The following is a 14,552-nucleotide window of genomic DNA, read 5'->3' as shown; positions in this document are numbered from 1 at the left end:
CTTCTGCAGTGTCTCGGGTGCGGCGATGAACACAGACAAATCTGTCGGAGCCTGGCTTGGAGACTGGGACTTGAAACCGGAGCAGTTCCTCGGTGTCACCTGGACGACGAGCGTTTCGAATTACCTAGGGCTCAGTTTGACCGCAGAGAAACTGAGTGGCCGATGCGGTGGTTTGGACATTAATCGCCTCAGAAGTAAGGTGCTTGACTGGCATGCTAGGGTACTCTCTTTGTTCAATCGCGCATTTATTTGTAACTGTTTTTTTTTTTTTTTTTGATCGTCTGGTACGCGGCACAAGTGTTGCCGTGCTCCCAAAGTGACGTGGCGAAGGTGCATCGATTTTTCGCAACGTTTATCTGGGACTCGTGTTTTGAACGTATGAGGCGTGACAACCTATTTGTAAGCCAGAAGAAAGGAGGGTTGGGCCTTGTAAACGTAGAACTTAAGCTGAAAGTACAGCGTTTCCTATTTTTCCGCGATCAAGGCAATCCTCTCGTGATTTCTGCGTTTAAGGAGCTGGGAGGAAGCGTTTTGGGGCCGCGGCTCAAGGGGGGCACTGGGGACTTCCGAGCACGTGCTCTGAAGTTTTATCAGGAAACAGCAGCGGCGAAGGAATTTTTCCGAGCCCGCTTTTCCGACGAGTACCTGCAGAAAGTTAAGAAATCTCTATACTGGGGCACAGTTGATTTGCTCATACCGCCCCCACTCTATCGCAGCTTTCCGGGAAGTGTGGATAAATCGGATGTATTTCGTCGCTTACGTAGATACCCTGTCAGAACGGCAGTCAAGAATTTTTTCCTACACTTCCATTTCGAAGTACTGCCGGTCAAGACGTGGCTGGTTAAAAAAGGTTTCTTTGAACCGTGGTCAACAAACAGTGCGTTGTGTCCGTTTCCCGAAACACTTGAACATGTGTTTTTGTACTGTACGAATGCGGAGCTTTTTTGGGCAGAGCTTCGAGCAGTGCTGCAGATAGATCTTTACGTAGAGTGGAAGAGCGCGAAATTTCTGCTTTTCGGCGACAGTGCACAGAGTAGGGGATGGGAGCTGCTGGCACTCCTCGGTCTATATGCGCTGTGGTGGTCGAGGACGAATCACTTGGAGGTCCGAGAGGGATCCAAGCCCGCCTGGCAACACTTCTGCGACGGCTTTCTGTACGTGAGCAGCCTTCTTGAGGCGACGGAACAACAAGGGCTTGAATGTTGGTCGCTATTTGGAACGCGTATGCATAACCGCGCTCTAAAGGCTCAGTGGTAAACAAGGATTCCCGGGCCACTGCGCGAGTGGCTGCATGGGGTGCATGTGACGCTACAGAGAAATGATTGAGCGAGATACATTTTGAATTTGTGTGTGAATCGCGGTCCTCGCCTGTAAACAGTGCTCACTGACATGATAAGTGTATGGCAACCAATGTGATCATTTTAAAACTTTGTAAATACCCATACTTTTAATAAAAAAAAAAAAAAAAAGCCCCAGTAGCTCAGTGGGAAAGACGTCCGCTTCACACGCGGTAGGACCAAGCTCGATCCCCCGTGAATTTTTTTTTTTTTTTTTCAAACATTTTTTGATGTTTACATATCTTTTTCTTTTTATTACAATCATCACTGAAGAAACGAACAAAAAAATAACAAACAAATGTTGTGGACGATACTTCGCTGAATTAAACGGTATGGGATTTCAGTTTTGACACCTGCGAACTCAATGTAATCACTTTCCACAAAATGCAAGGAGCATATAAATCAGGTAGCGTCCGCTTTCCGAGGTGCCCGTAAATGTTCTACAGGAATTGCAGCCAGCCATTGGTCCCGATCCCGTTGATCTTTCGGAAACTCTGTCGCACAATGCCACTTTTTTTCGGATGCAGGACATGTGAGCCAGCTCTTCACGCAACATCTTGGGTTTATTCTTTTCGGAGCCGATCATGGAAATTTCACCACGGGCACTCACTACTCATCTCGAACTCCTCAATGTACAAAACAACTCATCTTGGAGTACAGAACAACGAGCGGAACAAACATAACTGCAAAAGAATCGCACGGCAAGCAGTTCCCGCACGCCGCATGTCGTGTCGTCTGCTACCGGAAAAGAGAAAACAAAAACCAAAAAAAAAAAAAAAAAATAACCGCACGGTCGGGTGTAGCCACGTGACTTCCGCCAGTCACTCTCTTCTCTCCACTTCTCCGACCTCCGTCGGGTTTCGGTTTCGGTTTCGAGCAGTTGCGTCTTTTGGCTTTATCAAAGAAATAAGCTACTCTGTTGCAAAATATTAATTGGGTAGTCCTCCGACACCATAATCAGGCGCCTGGCAAAAAATAAAAAAAATTTTTTGGGGGGTGTCAGTGTCCCTTTAAGGTACTGACACAACATATATATATAGTTTCTGGCTAACCAAAGAAATAAGAGCTGAAATTTCGTTTCCGTACCCTTTTAGAAGAGTGCTCTTTGTATCTAGACCAGGTGCCCAGGACCTGGACGTGGTGTTGCGATTACAGATGCTCCGCAATACTTATGGTGTCCTTGTCATTGACAATATGATCTGTTTATACAACAAATCTGCCAAACAATTCTTTCAGGAGACATCTATTCTTCAAAGTGGCTAAATTCCTACACATGGTCGCTGGGGGAGCTTTATTTCTTCCTATCTCTCCGAGGTCAAGGTACAGACAAGTGCCGTGGCCACGCGGGGTTGGGGGGTAATATAAAATATAATTTCCAGTTGATACCCTCCCCCCCGCTACCATAAAATGAACAGGATCATAGCTTCCACTATTGGCGACTCAAATGAAATCAATGCCACCTAGTGGCAGGTTCACTCCAGTCTTCTAAAGCAAATCAGATACAGTGCCTGGCAGTCAAAAGACAAAGCTGTGAAAGTAAGTAGGTCCCAAATGATGTGATGAAAATCGCGAAGGAAAGCACCGCCCTCCTCCTTGTAAATGACATGGCCTAAACTTGAAATTGAAATAGTGGCTAGCAAAAATCCAAGCTAAGATCGGCGTCTGCCGTGGCCCAGAAATACATTGACCCATTTTCCTGGACTGACGATGAGATGAGCCCTTCTTTTGTCAATCCTCCCAAGATTTTAAAGGAGAAACTGAGTGTCATTTCCTCAGGACTGCCGACCCTGCAGCATGACCGGAGGTATGTGAAGCACCTCAGCTTGTTTTTTGCACTTGTCCTGTCCACTCCTAATAGGAGTCCTTGTCTGTAGCGCTTACTGTGTTTTTGCTTTTTGGCAATCACACGTTTAGAAAAAAACAGAGTTTATTGAATAAACCTAGATTGACAAATATTTTAGCGGCAATGGCTTTTTTTAAAATTATTTTTCTAATTTATTTAAAAACGGGGAACCCCTAGCGATGTGCTAACCTGCGCTATGGCAGGTCACTGAGTCCTCACTCAAAAAGCTTCTTCAAGTCACCGATGGTCATTTTGGAATAATCTTCAGAAGGGTTCCTTGATGTCTGAGATGACATGATGAAATCCACGATTTTCTCCTCTATTGTGTTTTGTATCATGAAGCGATGAACATGCGTTGTTCTGGAAAAGAAAAAGTATGTGTTCATTAATTGTCTACCATTTGGCAAAAACATTCAATTTCATGACCTTTACCAGCACCCTGATCCACATAGATACCAGTGAAGTCAAAAATAGTCTGCTGGCAAAATTGGTTAAGTTTATCAAGCATAGTTACCTGTAATTCGGCAACAGGTTGCAATTACCTCTCTGTTTGCTTTACAACGTTAATGGTAGACAGAAGACATTCAGCAAAGCAAAGACAAATGGACAATAATATTCAAGTAGTATGGTCTGCTAAACATTGACTATAGTAGATTTTTTATGGACCTCACCAACCACTAAACAGGATCTCTTTGTAGAAAAGTTTATATCATAAGAATATTTTAATTGAAGCCCCATGCTCTCGAGCTACAATTTCAGCTTATGAAGTGCGAACTGGGAAAACAAAACGTTTTAGAGTTCCTTTCAGTGTTTTGGGATATACCATATTTATTCGAATATAAGGCGAGGTTTTTTTCCAAAATCTGTAGTCTCAAAGTCATACCCCGCCCTATATTCGAAGCTCGGTATAGCAATATGACAATTTTTTTCTTTTTCTTGGGTCCTTCAACTGCCCCCTCGCCTTATAATCGTGACCGCCTTATATTCGAATAGATTCGGTACATAGTTTTGGAACCTGATTTATCCACCCATCCTTTAAGCTGAGGAGAAAACAATCGCTATTACTGACAATACCTAGACTGCACATGTTGTCATAAAAACCAAAAAACGCAATCCTTGTTTAAAGAGAAAAAAAAATGGACAGTGAAAAGAAGTTGGTTATTATCGGGTAATCTTTAAGGGCACGTTATGATAACGTTACTGGGTCCAGCATTGTGAAAATTTTACCCAGGCTGAAATCCTTGGCAGCTCCTAAAAGTCACAACACTAATTTTCCATGTCTTTTGCGGAAATGAATTGATTTAAAAACCTTTCAAGAACAAACTGAGCACGACTCGATCTGCCTCACTTGGTCTGCCCAATGCGGTGCACCCTGCCGATTGCCTGCAGCTCGTCGGCCGTGTTCAGGATGGGCTCGATGAGCAGCACGTGGGTGGCCTCTGTCAGGTTAAGGCCCTTGGCTCCCAGGGAGAGGGGCAGCATGAGCACGCTCACCTCGGGGTCATGCTTGAACAGGGCCAGGTTGTTCTGGACGAGGCGATGCCAGATATACGTGGGTATGGATGTCGCGTGCATGGCAACTGTTAGATGAAGTCCTCTCCTCGCTTTGGTTGCGAGTGGTATCACCAGATGGCTCTTTAGGCTAGTGGTAGCTAGAGTTCCTAGACAGGCTCCCCTTTGGGGAGCCTGTTACATGCCTGTTTTCCATGGGCCACTGCGCCGCTATTCGCCGAATTCAATCACGTGACATACAAAAATTCAATGCTGCACGGGAAAGCCTCTTCTACGGCTGCTCCACAGCTCCGCTAGCCGCTAACTAGCCATTAGCCAACTGTGCTTATGTTCTTTGGTTTTGCATGAGGCCGTATATCATTCATTCATAGGCAGTATATCATCCATGTATCATTCAACTGAGCATTGCGATGACAACAAGGACAGGCGGTGGTCCACTGCCCGCTTAGGTCTTACCCGATTCCGGCCTATTTGGGTACATTTTTAACCATGCTGTGAACCAAAAACATGGACATCACGTGTGTGACATCGGAGGCTGATGGAAAACACTTGCGGAACAATGGCAATGCGAATGTACTACCGCATGCGAACTCGAGGAGACTAGGCCGATCCACTCTGTCTACCCTTAATATTGGCTCCTGCACACGCGAAGAGTGGCTTTCCCGCATAACTTTGGATTTCAAGATGGATGAAAACACAACACCGCTCCTTACGGGAGCTTATATACAGGAACTCTAGTGGTAGTCTGCTGCGAGCCCGGGTTTCCCGTGCTTCTCTATGGGAGACACGCTTGTTTTTAACCCCTTAAAGGGCTTCTGAAAAGAAAAAAGTTTTTTTTTAAACAATCCGATGACAAAAATTAAATTTCCCGCAAAAAAAAAAATTTTTTTTAGGGTTTCTGTTACGGTGACGTAATTGTCATGAGTTCAACATTAGTCGGTCGCTTTCATGTTGAATGTGTCTCACGCTGCTGTCTGCTTTGTGGTAGTTAGACATGTGCAAATAATGGATTTTGGATTGGAAGCAAATTCAAAGTGTATAGTGGTTTTGGCCTGATATTTTGTAATTAAATATTGAATAATTGCTGCACCACACACCACACTTAAACGAAGATTCAGCTGAACTTGCAAAGATTGTTTCCAAGCTTCTAAATGCCCACTTATGAGCTCTGTTAAATTGAATCTAGCTATACTTATAGATTGTGGCCTCAGAAAGTCCAATACCTACATTGGAATGACAAGTAAATGACAGATTTTACATTAAATTAAGCCTATAAAGGAGCCCAGCCATATCTAATTGAGGGGATTTATAAATCATCTTGCTGCATGCAAATATTTTCTTCGATTCTGAATTAAAAAGAAAATAAGCGCAAATAATGAACACAGGTTGTAAGAACATCATTGCCTAACAAATACCCTCGCATAATAGTCACAGTTAAATTTTGAAGATTTTATTGCAATGTAAAAATGCTTCCAGCCTTTTTCTTTTTTTCATGTTAATACACCAGGTGTGCACGTGCACCAGACCACTTCGAAAGTGTGCTTTTCGCCTAAACACGCAGCTCCACTGCGGCGAAGCGAGTTGCAAGATTGCGGTGTCAGCTTCGCAGGTGTGGCTTCTCAGCAGTGCACCAGCGCTTGAGGAGAAGCGCACTCAAGGGGACTAACTTGCTGCGAACAACACTTCGAAAAGTACCATATTTTACGGGCTATAGTCCGCACCCGGTGTATAGTCCGCATGGGAAAATTTGGAGTCAAAAATAAAAGTTTTGCTTAGATAGTTTGCACCCAGTGCATAGTCCGCACACTCAGTGCATAGTCCACACCTGGTGCTTAGTCGACACGAAAATCTTCTCTCATAGACGGCACACCTTGACAATTGTCTGCTTTCTTAGCTTACCAAAAAGCCTATAATATACATAAATCATCAATAACATAATATTTCATTCACAATATCCGTCTCGTCATAATCAATGATATTAAAAAACAAAAATCCTGTATAGTCCGCACAGCCTAAAATTTCAACCTTGAAACATGTATAATCCGTAGACTATAGCCCGGAAAATACGGTATGAATATTGCAGTTCATTTTGAAGAGAATATCAAAAAGCGTATTATTCGGAACTACTATTTGAAAATTCGAATAGTCGTGCAAACCCACCCTTCGCACATAATACTTATCATCCGAAAAAAAAAAAAAAAACTGTAGTTTTTTAATTTTCAGTGGCATCTCCAACACTGCCACGTGCCAGACACTTTCAGTTCCGTTTTTGAAAACAGCTCCCCTTTGGTGCAGATATGGTGCAAATTGTGCACAAATACAGCCTTTGGAGCAACACAAAGCAGGCTGTTCGTTCTGGCACAGTTTGATGCAAATGGCACTGCAACATCCGGTCGATTGCGTCGTTGCATTTGCCACACTGTGCGTCCTCACCTAGGAATATTTTCCACCGTGGCCCAGGGTTACGGCGATTGTAACGTCAAAGGCACCTTGCCTTGCACAAATCTAGCTTTTAAACTGGCACTTAAAGGCAAATGCGGCAGAAAAGACTTCCCCAATTACCTTTTCTCCATTTCCGACCCAACCTCACCCAAAAATAGCTTCTCCCTGCAGAGAGGAGGAAGCATTTCCTCCTTTCCGGGAGGGAAAGGAGCAATTGAAGGGTGCTCTATTCTGCTTTCTTGTCGGCCCTTAACCACACAAACGTCAATAAACTGGCTCCAATAGTGTATCTGGAGCGAGACCTCCAAGGTTCTGTAACTCACACAGTTACTTCTGTAACTCAAGACAGTCGAGGTGACACATGCCTTGTAACAGACATCTATGTGATTAAACCTCACTCCGTTGGATGGCCCTAACATGTGCATGTGCCAGAGTCAGGAGAGGCTTTGCTGTACTGCTACGTGGAGGCAAGTAAAAAATTGCATAGCATACTTGCAGTACAGTCTACGCTCATTACAACAGACCTGGTTACAACAGACATTCGGATATAACATACCAATTTCTGAAGTTCGGTTGATTTTCCTCTACATACCATTGACTCAACTTCATATCTGCATACAACATACTCCTCTTTCAACAGACAGAAATCTTGATCAAAATCAAGGTCTGTTATAACGAGCTTAGACTGTAATTGAGCTTTTATTATAATCTTGCCATTCCTGATTTGCTTTGTTTGCTCTCATCCAACCTGCCTACATGTGTGTCAGTAAAATTCATTGTTTTTTTTTTGTGGAGGACAGAACAGTTTGACACGAGCGAGCACAATTTCTCAATTTAGAAATCCTAAAACATTTGCCAAATCTGGTAGCTAAGCAAACACAAAACTTGCATGATGAGGCTTTAAGTAAATGCACTACTGTTTAAAGGCACACGGTAAACCTAGCAGGGTCTCCTTGCATTTCAAAATTAACATCATTTGCCCGTATGCAAGTTTATTATTGTGCAAAACTCATTGTACAGACAGTTTTGTGAAATAAAGCTTGATGCTCAGAGAATCTCTAGTTTTCATAGAAATATGTTTTTGTGCATGACCCTAGGTTGTGAAGAGGGCAACCTCACCAAAAGAAACCAACAAACCTTGGAATTGTTGGCAGACTTCAGCAGTATGTAAGAGATGTCATTGTCTTCCAGAGCTTTCCTCAAAACATCTAGCACAACAAGCCACTGAAACAGAAGTGAATGTCACAGTCACATTAACAGCATTTTTCTTAGAGCACTAAACAACTTGGGGCTAATAGCTATTGTAGAATATGTGGGAAACCCACAAAGTGAGGGAAATCATACATACGGTAGAAAATACAAGAGCTTTGGCACTGGGATCCTCTGCCTTGATTTTCAGCAGTGTCCTCACAATGCCTTCTGTTTTTGTTGAATGGCTTCCCTAAAAGTAAATAATAGTAAGTTCATAAAGTAGACGCGTAGGATTTATTTGTGAAAAAAAAAAAAACACTGCCCTAGATTCAGACAGATATGACACTTTGCGGCGGCTGAAATAAGAGATGTAAGCAGGCTGGCTAGTGCAAGAACACACAAGCAGGAGCAAGAGTCACTTATCTATGAGATGGGATAAGCAACTGAACACAAAGAGAAAGATAACTGCCTCGCACAGCGGTACAAGCTCTCCATAATCAAAGCCTGTGCGCCTACTTTCCCGCAGAGCATGCCAAAGCCAATCACTGCCATTTATAAAAGGAGAACAGGGAACAATATAACACCAATAATGTTTTGGACTAAAAAAAAAATCACGACCAGTCAGGGTCACAGTTCTAGTCCTATATAAGTCACTTTCAAAAAGGAATTTGTTACAGTTACACTTCCTTTAAAAAAAAAAGGGTAGCAAAGATATTGTTACAGTTACCGCAACAAAAAATTAAATTGTTACAGTTATGTTCACTTTAAAAAATTAACTGAGTTATTTTTAGTTACATTTCTGTTACACAAAAACCTAAGAAAAAGAAATGCTTCCCTCAAGTTTATTGCATGAACACCATATTACTACTTCATGCTGTAATTAGCCCTCCTACTTACACTGATTTGTCACTGTGGAGGTGTTGTTTCACAATTGATGTGACCAAAAAAATGATTGGACAGAAACAATAAAAGGGCAACAATAACAGTGCTTCAAGCTATCAACATGCAAGTGTTCAGTCACAAAGAACAAGTGTGTGCATAAAGATAACTAAGAACAAGCACATGAGATAATGTAACTCATGGGAAACTATGTATTTGCAAAGTAACTAAAAAAGCAACATCGTTACTTCAGAAAAAGTAATAGGACTACAGTTACAAGTTCCATTTTGAAAAAGTACCAAAAAGTAACAAAGTAACATGTTACTACCGAAGACCGCAGAGTGCAGCCCACCTTCCGCCGTCCAAATACCATCAGTGCCTTTCATTAGGGAGGGACACTAGCCAAGAGGGTCCATTTCTGAACCTATAGCTTAATATGAATGAAATTTACAGTATATACATACTGGCAGTTGCAAGGCAGAAGGCAGTGCAAAGTTTCATCTGTGTACATGAATTGTAAAATAAGTTATAGTCGTTTTTATCAGGAACACACCGACTTTGTTTAGGAAAACTATTGTTAGGAAACTAACGTACGGTATTAACTCAAGTAATAGCTGCACTATGAACAAGTCGCTTGTGCCTATTTTCTGCAAAGCACATATACAGCCAATAATCGTGTTGCGCATAAATAACATAGTGAATAACTAGATCAAGAACATGAGTCTCCATACAAATGCAATCTTCACAGATGGTATCTTCACGCGAAGACGTTATCGCTGTCCTGTAAACCGCTGGAATCATGCTGTCGATCGCGGTGATTGGCACTCCGCGTGCTCTACAAAAAAGCAAACCTTCAGGCTTTCTTTATAAAGAGTGCAGCTATTACTCGAGTAAATACCTAATATCCAACATTTTTCTACTCTAGATCTGCAGCAGAATGCCTGGAGAGTGCAACTGTGAAAACATAATTTCCAAAAAGTAATTTATTTTATGCTAACATCGCACTGAAAAATCAAATAAATTTTTTGCCTTTTATGTTGTCAACAAAATCTTAACATCTTGTATAAAAGACATCCACGAGGTCAAAAAACAATTCCACAGCTGCATTGCCCATAAAATTCTAGTTAAGAAAAACAATGAGCGAGTTTTTCCTCTTGTCCCAATAACAAACAATAGTTTTCCTAAAGTGAAATTTATGCCAAAAAATGTAATGGAGAAAACTGCGTTAAAAGTGCTCCAACCTCTACCTTTTCTTTGACATTGGTGAACCGAAAATAATTTATAGAAAATTTACTATGCGGTGCAAACTAATAAAACTTTCTGGGAATACTCTCTAGATGTTGGTAGATGTAAACATGGCATATTTCAAAATCAACTTTTTTTGCAAAAAATATTTTTTGTGGGTAGTGCCTCCCCTTAACTGGGCTCCTTCAGCAAATGGAAGTAATGAACTCTATAAAGTATATAGACACATGGTCTCTGCTCATGAAAACCTTGTGCTATGTATGAGGACATAGCACAAGAGGACATAGACCTCTCTTTGGACTCTTTAAAGGGTAACTGCAAAGAAAAAAAAGTTTTTTTTTAAATAGCCTAATTGGGACAAGCATGTCAAAAAACAATTTTTCCGCGAGAAAAAAACATTTTTTACAGCAATATTTATTGCGTGAGACTCATTTTAGTTTGCGGCTATTTCGTCCGTTTTAAATCGCGCGCCACGAAGTTGTGATTATGTGACGTCAATCCCAAGAGGTTCTCATTGGCTAAGAGTTTGATTGACAGCTTAGATCTTGGTTGTTAAACCTTTGTTGTATGTTGCAATTTCCTTTTGAGCGGCATATTTTTACGTTTAAAGAATAACCCATGTGATGAGAGTTATTATTCTTTACAAAAGGTTTACAAGACGGGCACTTCCGTTTGGATTCATACAAACGATACAAACAAAAGCTTCGCCATTCTTTCATGACCGCCGAAGTCTCTGCTCCCGCCTGTCTCGCGTACCTCGACTAATCGTTTCGCCGAAGTGATCAGTGTTTCGTCGTTTCGTGCTGACCCAGGTGCTTGAGTGAGACTTCTCGAAGTGAAGTAGTGTGTGTTTAGCAGCTGTCGCAGGTGTTAGTGATAGGAAGCGACGCGGGGTTTTGGCTTTCATAGCGCGGTTCTTTCGTTTTCCCCTTTGCTTGCTTAGCGTGTTTTTTTGTTTGTTTGTTTGTTTTGCTTGTTTGCGCGTGCAAATGCTGACTTTTCGGAGATGTCAGATGCGTGATCCCGACAGTGAGCCTTCCAGCAGCCATGTCGCCCCGAAAGGAATGCTATTTGGCTGGAGGCAATCGGGCGTTCGCGTAGCGACCAACGTGCCTAGTTACGTTCTCGTCATATCGCTCTGGAGGCCGTCAAGATTCGCTCCGTGTGCACCTAACGTCCGCGACTAAACAGAAAATAAAAAAGCACTATGTCCACTACGTAAAAAGTGGTCTCAGTTCATGCATCTGTAGGCAGATACGAAATCGTGCCCAAATTTATTCACACCGCACGATGCAACACGAAGCATAAAAACGGCAGATTTAGGACAACAATTTGGAGTCCATTGTTCAATTAAAACGACGTAATTTATTTGAAAACGTCCGCAGCTTTTTACTCACGGTATGCGTCGGGAAACTTCCACATTTTGAAATAGAACGAGGCAGATTTACTTTTAAAAACGCTCCCAGCGTCCTCCCGAACCAGTTTGACTGGATCAGCTGACGACGACGGGACTTAACTGGTTGAACGTCAACCCCATAACAACCAATTTGCGCTCCGTGTTAGCACCGCATTACACACACCACGAAGGTTTCAGCTCTGTCGCATCGCCCTGTTACACCAAACAGAACGAGATCGCCGAAACCAACGCAGCGCTGTCGTGAACCTTGGCTTGTGGTTGCGCACTCGTGGATTCTGTGACTCCCTTCGCTTTCAAAGCGCGCACGACGATTACGAACGATACTTTCCGTCTTCCGGGAACATCACAGGGGCACTTCTCCGGTCACGTCTTTGCTACATGTGCTCGCAAACCACGTCAAACCAAAACAATACCGCCATACCGCGGCCTGGCGTAGTTGCCAGATCTTGCCGGAAGTCGAGACGCTGCGTCGTTCAACTCGGCAACGCAAGGAGAGTGAGGGGCGGGGCGTACTCCTCTTCCGCGGGGGTCGAAAGAGCGGGAGTTTCAAATGTGGAGAGGTTCTGACTCTACTAAATTACGTCCTGTGGCGTAAATATTGATAAAAAAAATCATTTTTTTCGCGGAACATTTGTTTTGTGACATGCTTGCCCCAATTAGGCAGCTTAAAAAAAGACTTTTTTTTCTTTGCAGTTACCCTTTAAGAGATGGTTGCAGTCCAAGGCTCAGTAAAACCCTTCTAAGCTCGTGTAAACGTAATACAATGCAGAAATAAACACAAAACAGGGCTGGAGAAACAATGTTAATGCAGGGTGCCTACAATGAATCAGCGCCATAAAAAGCCCTGACTTTCACCAAACATGCATTTAAGTGGTGCATTTTATCTGGCGAAATTCCCAAGTCATAGCTTCCTTCCTATGAAAAAAGGCACTTTTTTTGCCCCCAATGTTGAGGAACTAAAGGCGATAGCTGTAGCACGTTCGCGCAATGCGAGAAAAATGGTGTCGTCGTGTATCTAAGGACGGAGTTTCAAAGCAGTTAATGCACATCGCCGTCGTGGTTGGCGTCGTGGATGCCACCGACGACTGCCACGAGTGCTCGGTGAAGTAAGTGGGTAAGGCGAGACACTGAACGTGCGCGTCAATGTTCTCTGTAAGCATAAGGTCAATGGTGGTGCCAGGCGTGGTGTCGGTGCGCCGATATCGGAAACCATGCAGAGGCCCCATTCCACTGTGATGAGGCTGCAGAACCACTCGTCCTTGTGGCCGCCAAGGTCACAAGAACGAGTGGTTTAAAGGGCAACTCCACTCAATTCCGAAAAATTCAGGCTTGCATGTGATTCCATTTCACAAAGCACTACTAAACAGCTCTACGTCCTCGGATTCGCGATATGTGGAATATTATTTGTGTAATCTCAATTTAAACATCAGCTGATACCGAAGCCGAAACTTCGGTTGCGTCAGGCACCATTGGTCTCGTGTCATCGGAGTCATGGCCACGTCACGTTGAACCACGTGGTCTTGTGACGTTCGTGGGGGCAAGGGACAGGACACGCGACGCGGGCAGGTCGCTTCGCATGGCGTGGACAGTAATGGCCCGGGGGAGAGGGGGAGGGGGAGAAGACAAAAGAGGAGAGGGGGAGCGGAGAAACAGACCGATAAGCGCGCAGGGCAGCGCAAACTAGCGCATCCGCGTTACGGTGATCACGTGGATGCCGTTCAGCCAACACCTGGAGGAGAAACTCATGACGTCATCGTTCAATTTCACTCTGAGAAGCAAAAACAAACAAAACGTGAGAATGACGTAGTCATGCCTCTGACGTAGTGGCTCAGCGTTGACCGCTCCAACCCCGTCGCATTGACTTCGCTGACTATTGCGCCTCACGTCGCACACTAGAGTTGGCAGATTTCGGCGACTTGGCTGATTTGAAAGTTTGCTGGCCAGTTTATTAAATATATAGACGGAATTAGATCGTAACATTTGACATGATGTCTTCCTATATGATACTGAAGAGGGCTACATAGTTTCCTAAATATCAAAAATGAAGCGGAGTTGCCCTTTAAAGCTAAGGGAGGTAGCAGGTTACGATGAGCAAGACTTTGTCGCAGAACATAACACATAATCGGCAAAGCAAGAACTTGGTGGAACGTCCATTGCGGGTTGGCCACGTCAAAGGTATTTGCCCACGGGGACCGCGGAAGCGAGCCGTAAACCGAGTCGTTCCCTCCACGCTCGCCCCAGGGACCGATTTTGACCTTGGCACGGTGGCACCATTAGGAAGTGTCTGCGGCATTGATGACGCAAGCGAAGGCGCAGGTTTCCCCGATGTAGTTGAGCGTTCAAGAGAGGGTGTAATATTGACGTTCAGTGGTAAGCGGAGAGGGGGACGTGTGATCTTCCCTCTTAGCACAGCGTGGGCAATAGGAACACCCGACTGCTCTCTCCCCGCTCCAGGGGGGGGGATAAGAAGGTTTTTTTTCATCTCGGCAGCAACGACAGACAGCAACAAACCTACAAAGTGTCACCCATAAAGCAATCGCTTTAAAATGTGATGAATAAACTTGCAAGAGTAAACAATGGACGTGTCTGCAGACGACCAAGTTAGCGATGGCCGTAAATTGTCATGCCATCTCCCGATAGGCACAGTGAGCAGACGAAACATTGCGTTGTCTGGTTGCTGCGCTTA

The 14,552-nt window shown here is 43.6% G+C and overlaps 1 protein-coding gene across 1 annotated transcript in view; it reads right to left on the bottom strand.

Moving 5' to 3' along the window:
• Window positions 1-3,246: 3,246 nt before the first annotated feature.
• The window catches only part of LOC8025353 (E3 ubiquitin-protein ligase SHPRH), a 62,570-nt gene continuing 51,264 nt past the window's right edge, over window positions 3,247-14,552 (bottom strand). The window contains exons 20-23 of the mRNA XM_042291955.1: window positions 8,483-8,575; window positions 8,272-8,358; window positions 4,529-4,707; window positions 3,247-3,540 (exon numbers count right to left, since the gene is read on the bottom strand). Of these exons, the coding sequence (XP_042147889.1) occupies window positions 3,396-3,540; window positions 4,529-4,707; window positions 8,272-8,358; window positions 8,483-8,575 (504 nt within the window). The 3' untranslated portion in view covers window positions 3,247-3,395. The remainder of the gene's footprint in view (window positions 3,541-4,528; window positions 4,708-8,271; window positions 8,359-8,482; window positions 8,576-14,552) is intronic.

The sequence above is a fragment of the Ixodes scapularis genome, unplaced genomic scaffold (assembly GCF_016920785.2).
Source record: "Ixodes scapularis isolate PalLabHiFi unplaced genomic scaffold, ASM1692078v2 PGA_scaffold2__306_contigs__length_199485367, whole genome shotgun sequence".
NCBI lineage: Eukaryota > Metazoa > Arthropoda > Arachnida > Ixodida > Ixodidae > Ixodes > Ixodes scapularis.
The sequence above is the reverse complement of the archived record's forward strand: the minus strand, read 5'-3'. Positions and strand labels throughout refer to the sequence as shown.